This window comes from Poecilia reticulata, linkage group LG22, assembly GCF_000633615.1.
Source record: "Poecilia reticulata strain Guanapo linkage group LG22, Guppy_female_1.0+MT, whole genome shotgun sequence".
Taxonomy (NCBI): domain Eukaryota; kingdom Metazoa; phylum Chordata; class Actinopteri; order Cyprinodontiformes; family Poeciliidae; genus Poecilia; species Poecilia reticulata.
In genome coordinates, this window is record NC_024352.1 from 23,663,624 (window position 1) to 23,683,174 (window position 19,551).

General features: G+C 38.4%; 2 protein-coding genes and 1 long non-coding RNA gene across 5 annotated transcripts in view; 1 reads left to right on the forward strand and 2 right to left on the reverse strand.

Annotated features, from left to right (window-relative positions):
• fancm (FA complementation group M) overlaps positions 1-7,437 on the forward strand; it is a 49,780-nt gene extending 42,343 nt beyond the window's left edge. For both annotated transcript variants that reach the window (XM_008399922.2, XM_008399923.2), the window contains exons 17-24: positions 676-795; positions 1,449-1,614; positions 1,703-1,809; positions 2,547-2,956; positions 3,628-3,706; positions 4,617-4,977; positions 5,569-5,863; positions 6,327-7,437. In XM_008399922.2, the coding sequence (XP_008398144.1) occupies positions 676-795; positions 1,449-1,614; positions 1,703-1,809; positions 2,547-2,956; positions 3,628-3,706; positions 4,617-4,977; positions 5,569-5,863; positions 6,327-6,456 (1,668 nt within the window). In that variant the 3' untranslated portion in view covers positions 6,457-7,437. The remainder of the gene's footprint in view (positions 1-675; positions 796-1,448; positions 1,615-1,702; positions 1,810-2,546; positions 2,957-3,627; positions 3,707-4,616; positions 4,978-5,568; positions 5,864-6,326) is intronic.
• LOC103458840 (uncharacterized) lies at positions 1,668-2,631 on the reverse strand. Its single transcript, XR_532630.2, has 3 exons — positions 2,534-2,631; positions 1,921-2,014; positions 1,668-1,744 (listed from the first exon to the last, which is right to left on the reverse strand). It is a non-coding gene; the product is annotated as an uncharacterized LOC103458840 (long non-coding RNA).
• slc25a29l (solute carrier family 25 member 29-like) lies at positions 7,247-18,506 on the reverse strand. Of its 2 annotated transcripts, none has more exons than XM_008399924.2 (4): positions 17,949-18,506; positions 13,298-13,341; positions 10,526-10,609; positions 7,247-9,561 (listed from the first exon to the last, which is right to left on the reverse strand). In XM_008399924.2, exons 1-4 carry the CDS (start codon positions 17,980-17,982, stop codon positions 8,806-8,808), a joined length of 918 nt encoding a protein of 305 aa, XP_008398146.1. In that variant the 5' UTR covers positions 17,983-18,506; the 3' UTR covers positions 7,247-8,805. The 2 variants fall into 2 exon arrangements, with proteins under 2 accessions (XP_008398146.1, XP_008398148.1); XM_008399926.2 differs by having other exon boundaries at positions 11,719-13,341; positions 17,949-18,504.
• Between the last annotated feature and the right edge of the window lie 1,045 nt (positions 18,507-19,551).

The following is a 19,551-nucleotide window of genomic DNA, read 5'->3' on the forward strand; positions in this document are numbered from 1 at the left end:
TGGAGAGGCCATGGAGACAGACTTCCGTACGGCTTCGAGGCGATTCTGGTCCACCATCCGGCATCTCAGGAGGGGGAAGCAGTGCAGCACCAACAGTTTATAGTGGGGATGGTGCGCCGCTGACCTCAACTCAGGACGTTGTGGGCCGGTGGGCGAAGTACTTCGAAGACCAGTCTGCCATTCCAGGGGAACAACATTTTTAAAACAAGCATTTTTTTATCTGCTCAATAACAAACAATTTTAATTTTATTAATACTACCATGGTTTCCCCCAGAAAACTTGCTATGCCCGTTGGTTGAGGCGCTCGGCAGTCATTCATCCAGCGGCCCGCCATGTTTTTAAGTTGAAACATGTTTAAAGTTGACAGGAAATTTGAAAATATCACTCGATAATTATGTGTTATTGGAAGATTAATATCTGAACACCAACTATAAAGTCTTAAAAAATGCAAGTTTAAAAAAACTTAAATAATGCTAAGCCTGGTAGGGGCACAAGTAAAGCCTGGTGTACCGCCAGGCTTATATTACATTGGGGTAAACCCTGAAAGCTGCTTTGCTTCTCAGCATGGAGAGCAGGCCAAAATCAATTCACATAAATTGGGGGTAAAAAAACATGTACAAGTATCATTTCTGTAAATGAGACATCATTAATAACGTCTAATCTTCTGTCATCCAGACTGACGAAACTCAAGCCGGAGATTTTTCGGATGATGATTTCCAGAACTGCTCCATCTTCATGCAGAGAAAAACAACAACTGGAGACAAGAGGCAACAAATCCAGCAGCCCAGCAACAAGGTCAGTACGGCAACAGATGGGCCTGCAGGGCAGTGAGGTGAAGCTAACTGATTAGCTTCTAGATTTCCATGTTAAGAAGCTCAGTGACACCCAGAGTCGACTTGCATTGAAAAAATTACCTTAAGTAACTTTTTTGAAAAAATTACTTTTAGGAGTTTTTGTACTATGCTGTACTTTTCATTTTTACTTAAGTAATTTTATTATGAAGTTTTTCTACTCTTACTTGAGTAAAATCTCTGGATTTTCTACCCACTGAATGCAAAACAAACATAATTTAACCAAAAATGCACCAGACACAGAATCACACCTGTAGGTTTTGGTAAAGTTTTTTATTGAAAGAAACTGATTTTTATTATTGTTTTTTGTTACTTACATGGATTATTGTCATTTTTGTTCTTAAAATACTGACATTTCCATTTAGCTTTATACTTCGGTCAGTCTGATTATGTAATTGTTAAATATTAACACTATGTTGAAGTAGTGCTACTCTCACCTGAGTACAATTTTTGGGTACTTTACCCCCGTATGGTGACACCAGCAGAGTCACAGGTGTGCGTTTCCTCTGGTCTTCTTAATTAGCTTTAACATGTTTGCTTCATGTCAGCTGCACCGTTCCATTAAATTCAGATTTAGTTGCTGTTGCTCTGCATCAGAACCCCAGAGGTCAGAAAGCGCGTCAGTTTCTGGATGAAGAGGCGGAGCTGTCAGAAGATGAAGAGGGAGCGGATGTTTCGTCTGACGAAGAGGACGGCGCAGATCTGAATCGGTCCCTGGAAGGCTTCGTTGTGGACAACATGCACCTTTCCCAGGGACTGAACGGTCGGTGACCTGCTCGGCCTTCAGCGCGTTGCTCAGATCTCAATAGGTTCTGTTGAACTCACTCTGGTTCTGTTCTGCTCCACATCAGACTCGGAGATGCGTGGAGTTTACCTGAAGTCTGTGAGAAGCCCTGCAGTCCGGGGAAAATTCAAAATGTCCTATAAAAACCATCAAAACATGGATATTTTTTCTCAGGTATTTCATGTTTTACTCTCTACTTTTATTTTAAAAAGGCACTAATATGTAAAATTGACTTGTTTGAGCGTTACATCGTGTTATTATGTTATTCCCTCATTAAAAACATACCTGAAGTGTTTCTTTCACTCTTTCATCCATGATTGAGAAATCCTTTAATCGCCATGGCAACCATTCAGGTGTGTTTCAGAAAGAAGTGGGAGTTCTTAAAGAGACAGAGGCCCAATTTCAAGTCATCAAATTAGTCAAATTTCTTTTTAAAGTCATACGCTGCAAAAACGCTAAATCTCACCAAGTGTTTTTATTCTTGTTTCTAATCCAAATATCTTATTATGCATGAAATAAGACAAAACTAACTTACAAGTATCTTTTCAACAAAGTATAATAGCTTGTTTTAAGTAAATAATTCCTTAATATTGATGAAAAAGTACTAATTCTTTTGGCACATAAATTTATTTATAATAAGACAATTTCCCATTGTTATAAGTAAAATAATTTGCTTATGGAACAAGTACTTTTTCATCGATATTAAATGTATTAAGTACTTAAAACAAGCTATTGTTCCTTGTTGACAAGTTACTTTTAAGTTAGTTTTGTCTTAATTTAAGTGTAGTAAGATATTTGCACTAGAAACAAGACTAAAAATACTTGGTAAGATTGTGTGTTGAAGGTTACAATCTTACTTAATTGTGCTACAAAATGCCTGGAAAACACAAACAGGGACCTTTTGTTGGCAGGTGCCTGAGATGGATGAGACGTACGCAGAGGACAGCTTTGTGGTTGGCAGTGATGAAGAAGAGGAGGAGAGTAATGAGGAAGAGCCTGAAGACGTCGAACTTCTGCCCGACGTGTCGCTCATTGACGGGAGACGGCAGTACGCAACCAGACGGCGCGTTTTCCTGCACAAAGCCAGAGCAGAACTCGAAACCAACGCCAGAACTCAGCCCGCTGCAGAGCAAAGAACCAGAACCAAACGCTCGCGGGTCATCTGCCTGAACGAGTCCAGCGAAGAGGAGACTGAGGAAGTGGGCAAAAATCAGAATCCAGGTCCCAGCGGGCAGAAAACAGCGTCCTCTGCTTATGCTAGCGTAGCATCTAAAGTCTCATTATCGAGTAAAGAACGGAGTGAAGAGCAGCAACATGAGAGGTAAGTAGCTGGATTACATACTGACCGTCCTCTTCAGGAGACTGTCTTGGGAAAACACAGTATCTTCAGTCAGAGTCGTCTTCAGATTTGCTGTAATACGGACTGCTACAAGAGATCTGTCCTCCAACAGCCGTCACCATCTACAACAACACTGAAGAATTTCAATTAATATTAGTTAGAGCAACATTTAATTTCCCTTTTGATCAATTAAGTATTGTTGAATTGAATCAAATATTCCACTGATGCCTTCCCCTTAGAGAAAGTTTTATTTTTAAATCAAGTATAAGATGAATTAAAACAAACTCAATCACTTCCATTTGCGTTATTTATCATTCTTCTCCCTTTCTACCAAAAGTCTGACCAGCTTCTTCACAATAACGTCTGGGACAATTTATCATCCAGCAATATTTGTTATTGCAACAGGCTTATGGAGATACAAACTCAAAGCAAGAACAACAAGAACGTTTCTAGAAAGTTTGTCAACAAGTTGTTTGCAAGGTAACCAAAAAAATGAGTGAGTCAGGAGCAACTAAAGTCCTTCCTTTACCCATTTTGGATCAGACTTCACTTAAATTATTATTTAACTTGTTTTCTAATGATATTATGTGTCTAATGCGATATATGTTATTGATTTATTGCCCAGCCCTGATAATTTTCTGTTTTTCCTGCAGGTGTCGTCAGAGGTTAGAGAATCAACATCTGCTCTCGGATGAGCTCGACTTCGCAGAGCAAGAGCCGACTTTAATAACAGTAAAGAAACTCCACAATTATTAAGAGAGACAAAAGCTGCGTTTCCATTCACTATAAAACTGCGAAAACAAGTTTGCTTAGTAGAAAGAACAGTTTTGGAAAAAAACTCCCGTTTTTGTGCTAGAACAAGGTTTTTTTTTCCAGCCGCAACAACAGATTTATTTTTGCAAAACTGTACTGAAAACACTTTTGCCAAGTCGCATGCTTTTAACTCAACTTCTTTTTTGAAAACATTTGCACTTTAACATTGAATTTTATTTGTTTTTATATATTTCTTTTATGTCGTATATTAAAAGTTGCTCTGCTAAAGTCTCGATTTATTTTGGGTTGTTTGTGTTACTTTTTCTCTTATTTTTTTAGTTTTGTTTGTTTTTTCTGTATGTGTTGTGAAAACAAAGTATGGTATCTTTTTGAGGTTGATTGTAGATGTTAATATTAATGATAATAAAAAAGTTTGATTCACGTGATCAACAACGGATGTTACTACTGGCGGAAACAACAAAGAAGACGACAGGAAGTAGTGGAAGTAGTAAGAGGATGATGGTTTGTTTAGTTTTTTCCGGATTGTGTGTACAGTTTATAGAAAGTTGTGTGCCATTTAAATATGTTGAATTCATCACTTTTCTGTAAAATTGGCAAATACAATTTCCCCAAAATGCCTCATATGTAGTCGCTCCCAATTATAAGGGGTTTGACACCACGTCTCTGATTACTGATTATGGGCGTAACTTCGATATTAATGCGTCACCCGTCGCTGCATTGTTTTTTAGTGACGTATCGCGAGAACGAACTTATTCACGTGTGATTTTAACATCTTATGTAATGGAAACGCAGCAGTTGCGAAAAAGTTTTTGTTTAACATCGACAAAAATTTGCGCACAGCTTGTGACCTCTCACCCTAACTTTGTAGGGACGTCCTTCCGCGTCCTCAGCGGCTCAGGGATCCGCCCCTCAGGATCCGGTACCTGCGGTGACCGAGCCGCCGCCGCCGCCTCTCTCCGGGTCGGTCAGCATCCTGGTGGACAGCCGCTGCACCGGCGGCATGGTGGAGCTGGTGATGAGTCTGCGTCAGCGCCACGGGGCTGACGTCCACGTCTGCTCGCTGGACAGCAACTACTTCATCGTGAGCAACCGCATGGCGGTGATGAGGCAGAGCCAATCGGATTTGGCTGCGATGCAGAACCGGAAGCGACTGGCGGAGAGATTGCGCAACATGCAGGGGTTGTTTGAACGAGTGTGTCTGGTAGTGGAGAAGGATCGGTCCAAGCAGGGTGGGTTTTAAAGATTTACGGCCTGATTTAAAGCTGCAGTGTGTAACTTTTATAACAATGTTTGTTTTTTACATATTAGTTAAAACTGTCACCATGTTGTGATATGCTGACAGTTTTAACAAATATATGAAAAATAGATCTTTGTGAAAGTTACTTTTACAAGAAAAGCTATAGTTATTTTTAAAAAATGTTTTTGCATATTTGTTAAAATTTCCACCATATGGTATGTATGGTATGGAGACAGATAAATGTGAAAAAATTGATTACCTCCTCTTGATAAAAAATAACTAAGAGCCAGATGGAAGGTATTAACACTGTCAATCATGCTCGTGTACGCGCTGTCCAAATGGCGGAGAAACAACTTGCAGTTACAGGAAGGCTGTTCATCGGTGGCTGTGCTAACTAGCATTAGCATTTGTGGCAGGGTAAGTTGTGAACTAGCTGGAGCATACATGAGGATTATTGACAACGCTAAGCCCCTCCCCCTAGCTCTGATTGGCTGTTTCTGACTGCAGACCACAACACATGTGAAAAACTTTTTTTTTTTATAAAAGTAACAAACAAGCCTGACCGTTTTTGTTTACGACGCAGGTGAAGTTTCCCGCCCTTTCCAGCGAACCCGTTACTATGACAACACTCTAGTGGCCCTGGTCCGGGCCGGGGTTCGCCTGCTGTGGAGCGACGGCGCCGAGGAGAGCGCCGGGTTGTTGGCGGACCTGGCCAAGCTGGAGTGCCGTAAAGGTCAGGGCATCGCGGTGCCCCTGAAGGTCAAAGGTCAGCGCAGGGAGGAGGCGTTGCAGATGTACCTGAGTCTGCCTTCGGTCAGCCATGTTCACGCTCTCAACCTGCTGCACAACTTTAGCAGCGTCGCACAGCTGATGAACAGGTAAAAGTTCTGACAGAACCAGGACGGGTCCGGCTGTGAGGGAGCAGCACCGTCCCTTTAAATGGATCATCTATCAGTTTATCCCTCTATTCATCTCTATTCGTCCATACTTCTGTTCATCAGTCCGTTCATCCATTAATCTCTCTGCTTATTCGTCCATCCTTCCTTTTGACCATTTATTCTCTCATCCATCCATCATTTCATCCATTCATTTTTTGGTGTAGGTGTTCACCTCCTTCTCTTATCCACACCTACATCCATCCATCAGTTCAGTTATTCCTCCGTTCTTCTGTCCCCTTATTCATCCGTCTTCTCATCCTTCTATCCATGCAACAGTTTATCCCTCATCCATCCATTTATTCATCAACCTGTGAATCAATCTTTTATAATCGAGTCGGTAGAGAATCTGGAAAACTCATAAATGCGTCGTAATTCTGTATTTTCTCCTCGTTTTTTCTTCCAGCTCCGTCGAGTCGATCCAGAAAGGCGGCTGCATGAGCCGATCCAGAGCCGAGGAGATCTACCGCTTCCTGCGTCGCTCCTGTGACTCCGCCCTCTTCACCAAAACACCCAAAGCTGGAAAAATCTGCTAGAGCCCCGAAGGAGACGCGTAACCTGACGTCAATCTATTCAGCCGCTTTCGCAAAAATAGAGGTTCAGAAGTGCAACAATTTAATAAATATTCAGAAAATAAAAACCTGCATAGGATATTTAAAATAAAAAACGGAAATACATCCATTAAAATTTAAATGCATCATGAATTTAAGTTTCGTTTACATTTAATAGCTGATTATTGTTGAATTATTGCACTTTTGTTCCCCGATTTGCTGATTCCAGTTACTGTGTAACTTTGTTGAAATTCCTCAGTGAGAGAAACGCCTCATCTTTTGCACAAGTAAACCAGGGGTGTCCAAACTTTTAGTCCCAGGATCCAAAGCTGTTTAATTTTATCTACTGGCAGGACTCAACATTCATTAAAGATCCAGAACTTAAAATAGGACTTCGGATTGTTGCCTCATTAAAAGAAAAACACATTTTTAAAAATTGTTTTCCATCATTCTTGTGTTGTGGTTAGGGCCGAACAAAATAATTTTAAGGGCCACAAATGGCCCCCGGACCTTACTTTGGACACCCCAGAGTTAAAAAGGAACAAACCTCCACATTAATGTAGATGTTTGTTTTTATTCTCATCTGCTAAGATCCCAATCAAGAAATCTAAAGCACACTTTTGTCAAATAATGTGCATAAAAGTACCATAAATAAAGTTTATTTTTTCTGATTTGCATTTTTATACTTGTAATATTGCTTTTCACCGCTAGAGGTCAGCATCTACTGACGTCAAGCTGCTTTAATTCTCCACAATTAACACTTGTGCAAACCGTCTTAGAAAACAAATCTTTATTATGTTTTTTTTTTAAGATCTACATTTGAATGGCTACTTTGGTGCAAAGTATCGTACAGAGTCAAGCACAGGATACAAAGCAGCATTCGACAGCTAAAGCAGTCCTTCCAACTTAGAAAAAAAGGCAAAAAAAAATTACAAAACAGATTTACAAGTCATTCTAAAGCCTCAACAACAATCAGCAGCACTTTCACATTAATGTACATCATGTCCAACACAACACGCACCATCTACATACAGGGGTATTACTCGTTTCTGCATGATTATTGGGAAATTTAACCCACATTTAAGCTCTTAAGTCTCAACATTCATCCAGTTTAATCCATGCTATTCAGTAAAATATGCAGTTATATAAAAAGAGCAGCTATTGATGCAAATAGGTGAACGTAGCTGGTCTGCTGCTGCCCCCTTGTGGACAAAGTGACTTCTGCTAACAGTTTATTTCTTCCAACCCTACTCAACACAGCATTCAGTGTTTTTAGTAGTTACTGCAAAAAAAACAAAATAAACATTTCGCCTTAGCTTCAACCATTCATGTGGTTATATAAGGTGCTTCTTTAAAACGCAAACTTACGTTTGATTTTATCAGAAAATATCCAAAAATGTATTTATGCAACACTACAAGGAGGTTAAAGTCACACAAAGCCAGCCGACCTGTTAAAAATACTTTGGGAACGTTTTTGTAAACTATTCTCCGTTATTGCAAGATGCCAGATAATCATGATAGCTTTGATAAGTTAATATCATAAAAAATGACCAGAATAACTGCACCGATTTACACGCATGCAGTCACTATCTGACCTAGATAGTCGGGATGCACGATAAGTATAGGAACTAACATCGGTATCGGACAATATTTGTCAGATATGAACAATATATATTCATTTTTCACCCCAAATGTGTTGCAAAAGTGGAAAATATAGATAATATCTGTAAATATTAACATCAAATATGGTTATTGGCTCATATTTTCATATTGATGCATCCTTACTAAACAGCATTATAGTTTTTAAACTTGTTTGTAACAATTACAGTAACGATACAGTAGGGGTGCACCGATTTATTTTGGGTGATCGGCCGATACTTGCATGTAAAGCCGATCTTATTTCAACTGCACGGTTGCAGTTAACATTAGTCACCTCACTGTTACAAACTGATACATTTACCAACATTTCAAACAAAACAAAAAACAAAAAAAAACAAACAGTATCGTCCAATATCAGAATCGGCTTTTTTTTAAAAGATACAGAGCACTGACAGAAACTAACTCCAAATAGCTAAACACATGAAATTAGCAGAAAGTAATGCTAACCGTTAACATGACTGCAGAACCAATGTATGTTTCTTATTTAAAGATCTGTAATCGGCCTGAAAACTGCAATCGGTGCACCCTTACGATACTGTTCCTAATATAACTATTGTACAAAAGCATGGGTGAGAAAAGAAGCCATATATACACACAAATTCAGCTTTTAGTTAAAAAAAAAAGTTTTTAAATACCACAGACGGATGGAGAGGTGCGCATCAGCTAACCTGCGCCTTACATGCTGGTCGGCTGCGGCTGCAGCTGCACGGCGGGCGGCTCAGTGTTCTGCATGCTGCATTCCTCCTCCCGTCGCATGTACATTAAAAACAGAGTCACAGTGGCGAAGGTGGTGGCGTTGACCGGGAACGCGCGCAGCAGCGTGGACGTGAGGCCGCGCGTGAACACCCTGTACCCCTCCTTCTGTAAGCTCTGCCTGACGCAGTCCGCGATGCTGCCGTACTTGTTGACGCCGCCGACGCCGTCGGCCTGCAGCCGCGACTTGATGACGTCCACCGGGTATGTGGAGAGCCAGGAGGCGATGCCCGACATCCCGCCGGCGAACAGCAGCTTCGGGATCATGTACGGGTCCTCCGGCTCGCAGCCCAGCGAACGCGTCAGCACGTCGTACGCCAGGAAGTACACGCCGAAGCCAGGCGTCTCGCGCAGCAGCGTGGTCACCATGCCGCGGTTGATACCCCGGAACCCTTCCTTCCTGTAGATTCTCACCAGGCAGTCCAGGGAGTTCTTGTACATCTTCTTCTTGGACTTCTTCTCACCGGTTCCCTGCATCTGCATGCGCGTCTTCGCCAGCTCCATCGGGCAGCAGATGACGCACTGGATGGCTCCGGCGGCGGCGCCCGCCAGGAACTGGTGGAGGGGCGTGTCGCGGCCGAGCTTCCGCATGGCGTTGCCTTGGACGCCGAAGACGATGGCGTTGATGAACGTCAGCCCCATCATTGGAGAACCGATGCCTTTATACAGACCGAGCATCTGTACACAGGACAAACAAAGAGGTTTTCTTTCGCCTGGGTTTATAAAAGAAACGTAAAACGAGACGAAGACGTGCAACAGATGAAGACATCTCAACAGTTTGCATTATTCCCTGATAAATTTGAATGTTTAGCAGTTTGGAGTTAGTTTATAGGAATGTTTTTTGTGCTTTGCGTTAGATTCCACTACTTTTTGAGTTTGACAGTTCATTAGATTTTACTATTTTTTGTTCTACGACATTGGTGGTAGCTAATAGTAGCATTAGCTACCAGTAGCTAGCTACTGAGTTTGCTAATAATTGGTGGTAGCTAGCTTCCTACTGACAATAACTACTGCAGATTTTTGTGCAAACATTTATTCTCCATTACAACCATGGCAGCCATTTTGAAGTATGTCCACCAAAAAATATACATGGTTTCCATGGTGCAGTGCAGACTATAATTTGACAAACACGTTCATCTAATTGGCTATTTTAGTGCAAACATCTAGAGAAAAATCAGAAAAAAATCTCAGTAAATACTTTTATTGTCCAATCATGCCTTAATTGACACTAAAATATAAATATTAGCAAATGTAGCTCAAAAATAAATTTCCAATTGCAACCATCTTGAATTTTTCAAACAAGCAGGCTCCTGGGAACATCTATGCCAATTTAAATTCTTTAAAGATTTTTTAAATATTCTGCTGCATTAACTTACAATCATGACTCCAACTAAATGCAACCGAGTTTCTAAGTTTGGAACGCACTAGAAGTGAAACGACAATCATAATTCCACCATGTGTGAAAGCGATGAGACCAAGCATACGCCACGAATAGCACAAAAGTCCAAAGCCTTATTTAGCTCCCTGATCCCAGCTGGAAGACACTCGACTCTGTAAGGTGGGGCTGATGCATGTAATCGCAGATGGAGCTGAAACTTGACACTTAAAACCAGAGTAGGATAACAGGGAAGGCGACACTTACCGATTCTTGGCGCACGATCGACTGAAAGCAGTGAAATGTGCCGCGGTAAAGAGGTTTGTCCACATTTTGAACCTGAAGCCGCACCTGGGGACGACAGCGCTAACGTTAGCGGAGCGTTTGAAAGACACAAAGAGCACAGTGACTATAAATCACTGCAAAAATCACAAAATCTTACCAAGTAATTTTGGTCTTTTTTATAGTGCAAATATCTTAGTACACTTGAAATAAGAAATTGTAACTTTTCAGTAAATAACTCTTTAAAATTGCAGAAAAAGTACTTGTTCCATCGGCAGATTATTTTATTTATATTGTTTTCCTCAATGTTTTAAGTGAAATAATTTGCCAATTTAACCAGTACTTTTTCCGTCAATATTAAATTATTTACTTACAACTAGCTTCAGTATTTTACTGAAAACTTACTTATAACTTAGTTTTCATGTTTTAAGTGTACTAAGGTACCACTTTTCCATAAGGCTCCCCTTATAGATGTTATTAATTCATCTCTAAACACTTTCTAAATCATTAATAACTGTTTATTATGCATTAATTGTGAAGGTAATAAAACCTACTAGTTTCTTGTCTCTCCTATTTTATTACACTAAATGTTTCAGACTATTTTGTAAGCACAATAATCATTTGTAAGCTTAATTTTTAGTATATATTAAGAGTTATTAATGATTTAGAAAGTGTTAAATATGGAAGTAAATATGTGCCATCAGAATTTAAATAAAAAACGCATCTGAAACTTGAATGTTGTATATTTGTGCTTACTTTTTTAATTTAAAAATAAAATTCAGTGTCATTATTTGTACATGTTTGCATGTGCAAATGCAAACATGTACTTTAATATACAACATTCAAGTTTCAGATGCATTTTTTATTCAGATTCTGATGGCACATATTTACTTCCATAGTTAAAGAGCGTTAGTAATCTAAAGTTGCACTAGAAACTAGACCAAAAATGCTTGGTAAGGTTGTGTTTTTTCAGTGTACGAAGCAGGGAAATATGCAGACAATCATTCGTTTGAGGGGTTAAAATGCTTATGGGGTGCAACATTACCGAGTAAAACGTTGAGTAAAAATAAAACAAAAAAATAGGAGAAAAAAAATAAAAATGCCTTCTTGGCTTTTATATTTCTATAGCTCAAGACAGGACATTGGGTGAGATAAAGAAAGACCTGGACCATACTTACTAGGTCACATTTCCGTGGAGAGGTTGTTTATTTCTCTCTCTCATCTACAACACAGTGACACTGTAGCTGTTAAAGACAGCCGCCCCGAGCCCCAAGCAGACACCGGCTCAGGGAGAAATGACATCAAACAGCAAGGTGTAAAAAGAACTACAACCAACATCCATTCAGCCTCTACAACAAGCTGCAACGCTAACATTCGCCTTCATGTGAAGAAGCTTCCTCGCCATGCCAGCAGAGGACGCTGTTCCAGCACGGAAATATTTATTTTATGACGGCTACGTTCACGCTGCAGCCGGAAGTGACCAGAATCCGATTTTTTTATGACGGTCTGAACAATACAAACTGGATTTTTTTTTTTTTTGATTGGATATGTGGCTCCAAATCCGTTACGTATCTGATCGGGTCGCATTCATCCGACCGGAACGTCATTGATTCTCGACGAACGTCACTATTCTGCGTCCTGATGCGCGCGAACAAAGAAAAAACAACAACTATGGCGGACAGTAATGAGGATTGAGTTGTTAATATGATGACTCCGGTCGGACAACAACTTTAAAATCGTAAATTATTAGCATCCATGTTTACTTCCGCAAACACTTCTTTTCAGCACTGCGCATGCTCGCTACGTGGGTCGTTACTGCGCCGTGGCGCCCTCTACTGCGCATGCGGGACATTTCAGGTCTTACGCAGTTCCATTCAAGTCTCATATTTGGACGGATATCAACTGGAGAACTGGCTGGATGATCCCCCATAAATCTTTCATTGTAAACAATGTGAAGGAATTGTCATTTAAATTCTTTATAAAATTTACCCTGCGGTCAAATTTAAAGATACTGTGACGCATCTTTTGGCACCAACCTTTGGAAGGAGATTTATTAATAACCATATTTTGACGTGTTTTTACTTAAGTTAGGGAAATGTTTTATTCTGTTTTTCTAAATTCTCCAGAAAGGATCCTAAATGGGTTTTTTTTATAATGAACTTGCTAATTTGTTTTGCTAAATTTTACATTTATAAATGTAAATTTACCAATAAAGCGCCACATTTTCCTCATTTTATTTAAGATATGGAACAATTGGTTAAAACAATAACAGTCTACTAATGAAAAGGCCCTCAGGAAAATTCCTATGTAAATCTTCTGTATACTTGTCATTTATTTAAATACAAAAAGTCAAATTTGGAAAAATAAATGACAAAAAAAATTAAATAAAATCAGATTTGGGTCACTTCAGGCTGCAGTGTGAACATATCCTATGAGTTACTGGATTCATGCAAAATGCTGCTAATATTCACACACATTCTCTGAGGTAAACACACCGGAAATATAATTTTTTTAGGATTTTGTAGTTTAAGAAAATGAATAACTGGGTTGGATTAGGAAGTATTGTCCCGTCAGAGGATTTTCTGGCCCCAATTTAGTGAAATATGCTCTAAAAATAAAACATACATGGAAAAAATGATTACAAATTTCATCCTTATGTCGAAAATGTTTATGTTCTGTTATTTAAAAAATGTAAATTATGTTTATTGCCTAACAAGAGTGAAAGAAAATCAAAGGAAAGTATTAGGAAACACCCACCTTTACAGTATCAAATGGATGGCCGACCAAAACACCAGCAGCACCTGCAAAAAAATAAATAAAACTTTATATACAAGAGTATATCTGTGCACCGATTGCAGTTTTCTTACTTCCTGATTACATTTTCTTTTCCAGAAGAATCACTAAATATAGCAACAAGTAAATCCAAGCAGAAAACAAATAAATTTTGACTATAACTGCTTCTTTTCTGTTTAATATCTGTGTTTTAATCTTTGTTTTATGGTTGTCAACTGCAGTTTTAAATGTGCGACAAATAAATTTGACATCGGCTAACGGTGAATCGACACCGGCCCCGTTTAGTCCGATTTAATCGAACTGTAGTTTGTTTTTCTAAACAGTCCGGTTTATTTGGGAAGGTGTGAATCCGTAATTAAACCGCTAACAACTCCAAAAGCAGGAAGTGGACCACAGGGCAAGGCATTCTGGGTAAAGACAACCAGAAAGCAAGCTAGCTTGGTGCTAGCAGGAGAAATGGCTTGTAGTTTTTTTTACAAAAAAAAAAAAAATTTATTTACATTTGTTAAAGGAGGAAGTTTAATTCTGTCTTTATTTGAATGTTCTCATGTCGTTTTTTTCAGTGGTTCGTGGTACAGCGCCCCCACAGGCGAGGAGGGGAACTGGTTTCTCAAATTGTTTGATTTGTTTGACACAATAAACACAGCAGCTGAAAATTTTTTTATAAATGTTGCAATTTTGTTGCCCAATCGAACAGAATCTACCAAACTATCAAATCATATTTTAAAAAATCCAATTCAGCAATTTGGAAATATTTCTGGTCTTGAAAACACAGAGAATAACAGCGTGAAAGCCAAGTGAAGAAAGTTACAAGAAGAAAATCCCAAAGGAAAACGTTTCACCATTAGTTTGTGACTTTACTCTTAAATTATATTTGCGTTGTTTAGCAGGAAAATGATCCAAAACAAACCAGTATGCACCTTAGATTCGCTCTGGGATTATTATAAATCTATACTTTCAAATAAATGTTGCTAGAAAACCATCCAATGTGGCTGATTAAAACAAAGAATAGTGACTCAAAATCCCTCCAGAGTAAAATAAATATTTCAGACAGTTACTGAAAGATTCTGGTAGTTAAATTTAAAGAGAAAATTGAACAGGTTGGTTTTGATAGTTTTTTTCCCCCCTAATTTAAATCATTCTTAAACTGCTTTTAATATTTATCTCATGTTCTGACACAAAAAATTAAAAAGCAAATTATTTTTCTTAGGATTGGAGATAATATTTGTGCAAATGACAGCAAACTGTGACATTTTTAAGCAAATCCGTTTTCATTTTGACATTTAATCAAGTTTATCACACATTTCTGCAGCTATAAATGTATTTTTTTATATATACATTTGTGGAATCCATTTGTTTTTTGCTCCCTTTGCAATCCTGACAGGTATTGTGGTGTCGAGTTATCAGTCGGTCGCTGCACCGTAAGCAGTGACGTCAGTCGTAACGCGGCCTGTCCTTGACTCGTGTCAATGATCCCAAAACTCAATTTTACAGCAATTATCTCCGTTTACGGGCCAAAGCACACTTTGAAATCCAAACATTCGTAAAAACTAACTCTTTATGATCGACAGGAAGGTTTAAATTTGTAGGAAAACGTAGAGTCTCAATTCTGGGATGGTTTTAACTCGCTGAAACATTTCTGAGAAAGTTAATAAAACCCTAAGTGGGTCATTTATAGAACATCATAAGTGAGTTAGTACACACTGAAAAAACAGACGTTGCACTGCAAAAACGAAATCTTACCAAGTATTTTTGGTCTAGTTTCTATTACAAATATATTATTACACTTTAAGTAAGAAAAAACTAACTTACAAGTATTTTTTCAGCAAGAAATGTCAACTTTTCAAGTCAATAATTTTTTAATGTTTTTTTTTTAAATACAGATTTTTTTACTTGTAATAAAACCTTTTTCCCCACATAACAGATTAAATAATCTGCCAATGGAACTAGCAGTTTTATCATCAATATTAGGAATTATTAACTTAAAACAAGCTAGAAAAGCTTGAACATTTAAAATAAGACAAAACTAAGATACAACTAGACAAAAATACTTGATAAGATTCTTTAGTACCAAGTTTTTTGTTTGGAACCAATAACTAGATTGAGAAGTATTTCTACTTTCCACCATTTTAATCTGTCCAGATTATAAAGAATTTATTGTTTCCAGGAACATTTGGGAAATTTATACAATTCAAAACACAAACTGTAAAACCTTGATTAAGTGAGTTGCTTACAGTCGCCGCAAGGAAACTTTACCAGTTTACGTTATAAACTGGATTTGATTTTATTTTACTATAAAACAGCCTTCTATTGTTTCTTGCTACAAACTGGAGTTGAACATCTTGTAAAGCTACTTGAGAAGTCTATTGTTACAAAACAAAACAAGCAGAGAGATTTTAAAAGGAGCGGCGAAAACAAATGATGTGGATTAGCAACGCTCGTCAACAATTCATGGCTTCATCCAGAACAAGTTACTCTGGAATAGCACAGCATACAGGAACAGTCTTCAGTCAGAGGCTTCTGCAGATTCTCTGGAATACTGACTGCTACTGGAGCTCCTTCCCGTCCACAGCATCACCACCCAAAACGACTCAACATTGTATTCGCCTTTGGGGGAATTAAAGTATTTTAAATTGGCACATTACCTAAAAAACACAAAAGTCGATTTTAATCTGCTTGTTTTTTGTGAAATTATATTTTCAGTATAATTTTGGGAAAGAAAAAAAAAAACTAGGCAGCTAAGCTGACTCATTTTTGTTTAAATACAAAGTAAAGGAATTTAAAATGTTTTATTTGTTCACACCGTCTTTTCCTCTCGTCACATAATTTGATCTCTAAACTGTTGGAATACAAAAACTGGCTTCTCAATTAAAAATAATGTCTGAATCGACTCTATAGACTCTGAAATATTTGCATTTCTATTATCAACTGTTGATTTTGTTTAATAAGGCGCCACCTGCACCTCGTATCTCCCTCCAAACTCTTTTCAGATGTTGGTAGCACGGCCTTGAGGGAAGAACCAGACAGCTGACAAGTTTCCCAAACCTTTGTGTTGCTGCTTTTCAGTGGAAACCAGTTTACCAAGAATGAACGAATCAGGACTCCCAGATTGCAACATTTAAGTTAACATTTAGCAAAAAAACATCCACTTTATCGAGTTCTTATTATCCGTTTCATGAATCCTGAAACGTTGAGCTGCTTCTCGGCTTCTCATTCAACAGCGTTGACATCTGAATCCACTCTGATCATCTATAATTCAACATCTACAAATTAATTATCCAAAGTTATTTGAGGCAAAAGCAAAGAGATTTTCTTTGGGATCTAAACGAAATCCAGTTTCAGAAGCGCAGCCATAGTTTTTAAGTGCCATTTTAAGATGCTCTACATCAAATAAATGTAACTTTTTTTTCTATAAAAAACATTACAGCTTGTCTACTTCAATATTGCAAGCCGTCTTGATAAAAAAGCAACTTTACTATCTTAATACTTCAGTTTTGTAGAGCAAATTTAAACCAGTACATGTTGGCAGCCATTTTCTCCCCTGTAATGTTGAAACATGATGCAGGAAAAAACTAAAATATTGTATTTTTTACTGCGCATTTGAGTTTTTTGTCAGTTTCTTAAACACCAAAAATAATAATGTATTGAACTAAAGTTGTCCAACTTTAAAGTTAAAAGACAACTTTTACATAATTTTCCCTAAAAACCCAAAACTTTAATCTTTTGAATCATAGGAAGTAATCTGGAAGCTAAAACATAATAAAAGTCTTCACTTCTTCTTACTCCGTTTCAAACAAAAAAGTAGTGGCAAGCCAATTATTTTGTTCTTGTTTACGCATACTTGTTTCAAATTAAGTTATTGAACAAAAGGTCCCAAACTTTAAAGTTGAAATGCTAAATTTTCACTAAAATACAAGATTTCAATGTTTTGGACCATAAGAAATAATCTGGAAGGTAAATCATAATAAATGTTAACTCCTTCCCATGTACTTTCAAACAAAAGAGTAGTGGTAAGCTAACTATTTGAGCTGTTCTCACTTATCCTTCTGGTTACTTGTTTTTTAAATGTTTGAAATGAATAAATTAAACGTTTCCAGTCAATTTTCTTTCTTTTTTTATCCAATATTAGATAAATATGTGGATAAACTGGTTGCATACTTCAGAAGCCAATCCCTTGTCCTTTTATTGTGCAAGTCCCCAATGTGTAATGATGATGACTAATGGTCAGTCAACCCAGGACAGAAATGAGTTTATTAAACTCTGTGCAACCTGCAGAAAGATCAGAGTGCTGGCATGATATTGGGAAACAGGCTGAGAATCACCACTCCCCGTCTGAGCTGCAGATCCCAAAAGTTGCATCCGGGTTACTACCAGCCCCCCAAAATAAATAAATTAACAAATAAATGCTAATTCACAGCTTCCACTTCAGTATCATCACTCCCTGTCGCTATAAAAGATTATGTCGACCCGGAAGAGGTTTGAAACTCGCAGCTTTTCCTTATATTTTCCAGCTGAATGAGCTTCCTGCTATGGAAAATCACCGGCAAGGCTTAAGCTAATGCTAACCAGCTATGCTAACTCACCGATAGGAAAAAAAAAAAACACACAACCTCACCTCCCACACATCCAGCGGCGAAGTCTAGGGCCATTCCTTTAGAAAATCAACAAGTTGGAAGCCTTCAAGTGGATTTAAGCTGCAATTCAGAATGAATTATAGAAAATAATTGTGTTTGGATCTGAATGAAACAGCAGATTTACCCCCCGGCTCGGTGGTCAGCCCGGCTGGAGAAGGTAAACAGTTACTACGGCTAATGAAACCGGCTCTCACTCCGAGCAAATCGTCTTAATTTGTCCCCCTTACTAGAGCTGCTCTTCCTGCCAGACCTTTCTATTTCTGTACGGCGGCAGAAGGCGGAGGTGTGCCCTTTTTAAGGCGGCCCAATCGGCTTACTTGTAAGCAGACAACTCCCCTAGCGAGCCCTAACCGCCCCCCGGATCCATTGGCTGCAGCGGCTTAAATGAGGGTTAAAATTGTCGCGGCTGATCCCACAGCGTCAAAATCAACAGTGTTATCGCCGTGGTCCGCAGCAGCTTGCGTGAGTTTGCGAAGCAGGGTGGTCTGCTGCAAACTGCGTGACCCCTGAGCAACGTGAGCCGCAGGATACTGAGGCAACACAGCATCAAAATTACCCAGAGCCACTTGAGCAGAAAGGATTCACAGTAAAATCATCCAAGATTATTGGAATATGCTTGAAAAGTTTTACTATCTTTTGTAATTTAAAAATAAAGGGGGTAGTATTTTATAACACGAGGAAGTATGTTGTAAAAAAAAAAGCTGTATAGATCAAATCTGACTTAAAACAAACCTGACTGCATTAAAATTGGGCCTGTGTCTCTGTCTGAAGCTCCGCTTTCAGGAAGTCATCACATTAACGCTTTAGTGACGTTTTATCAGCGGTTCACTGAGAAGTAGCTCCTATAATCAGCAGATGTTTGCCAATTGTTGAGAGCTAGTCTGAAGGAGCTGCTCTGTGAGGTGAAACTTGGAAACTGCATCTCTGAGGCGGAGCTATGCTTCGAAGGCGGGGCTAGGTCCACCCTGGCGTTTTGAACAGTGGAATGGTTGCCATGGAAATTAAAGGATTCCTCTAACATGCGTGAAAGAATCAAAGCAAAACTCCAGGCATGATTTAGATGAGTAAATAACATCACATATACTCGCTGAGTATATGTGATGTTATCCACATATACTCGCTGAGTATATGTGGATGATTGACAGCGGTAAGACCCTCCTCATGGCTCTGATTGGTTGATTTTGGTCAGGAACAGTGCATTTCTTCAGACAGAGGAGTTACATTTTTTTCATAGATTATCTGTCTCGATATGGTGATAGTTTTGACAAAATTGTTAAAAAACAAATATTTAAAAAAAATAAAAAGTTACATACTGCAGCTTTAAAGAGCCGCTAATTGGATCAATTTGTGAACATTTAAATTTTTGAGTGAAATTCACAAGAAAGTTGAATTATCTGTATTAATAAGTAAAATCAATATTTCCTCAAATGTTGCAAAGTACAACCACATTTTTTATGGAAAAATGTTTATGTGTTTTCATAAAACATGACACCATAACATATAAATATCAAATATCCATGTAGTTTTTTACATTTTGCATTTTAGGCCTATTTGCAATATAAAAAGCACCACAAACAACAAAAT

What these genes read in the sequence shown, in the direction of transcription:
- slc25a29l (XM_008399924.2), bottom strand. Translation starts at nt 17,982, where the DNA reads ATGGCCCTAGACTTCGCCGCTGGATGTGTGGGAG. An exon ending in CGCCGCTGGATGTGTGGGAG is followed by an intron (nt 13,342 to 17,948) that starts GTGAGGTTGTGT and finishes ATTTTTTTGCAG; the next exon opens with GTGCTGCTGGTGTTTTGGTC. An exon ending in CGATCGTGCGCCAAGAATCG is followed by an intron (nt 9,562 to 10,525) that starts GTAAGTGTCGCC and finishes TCCTGTGTACAG; the next exon opens with ATGCTCGGTCTGTATAAAGG.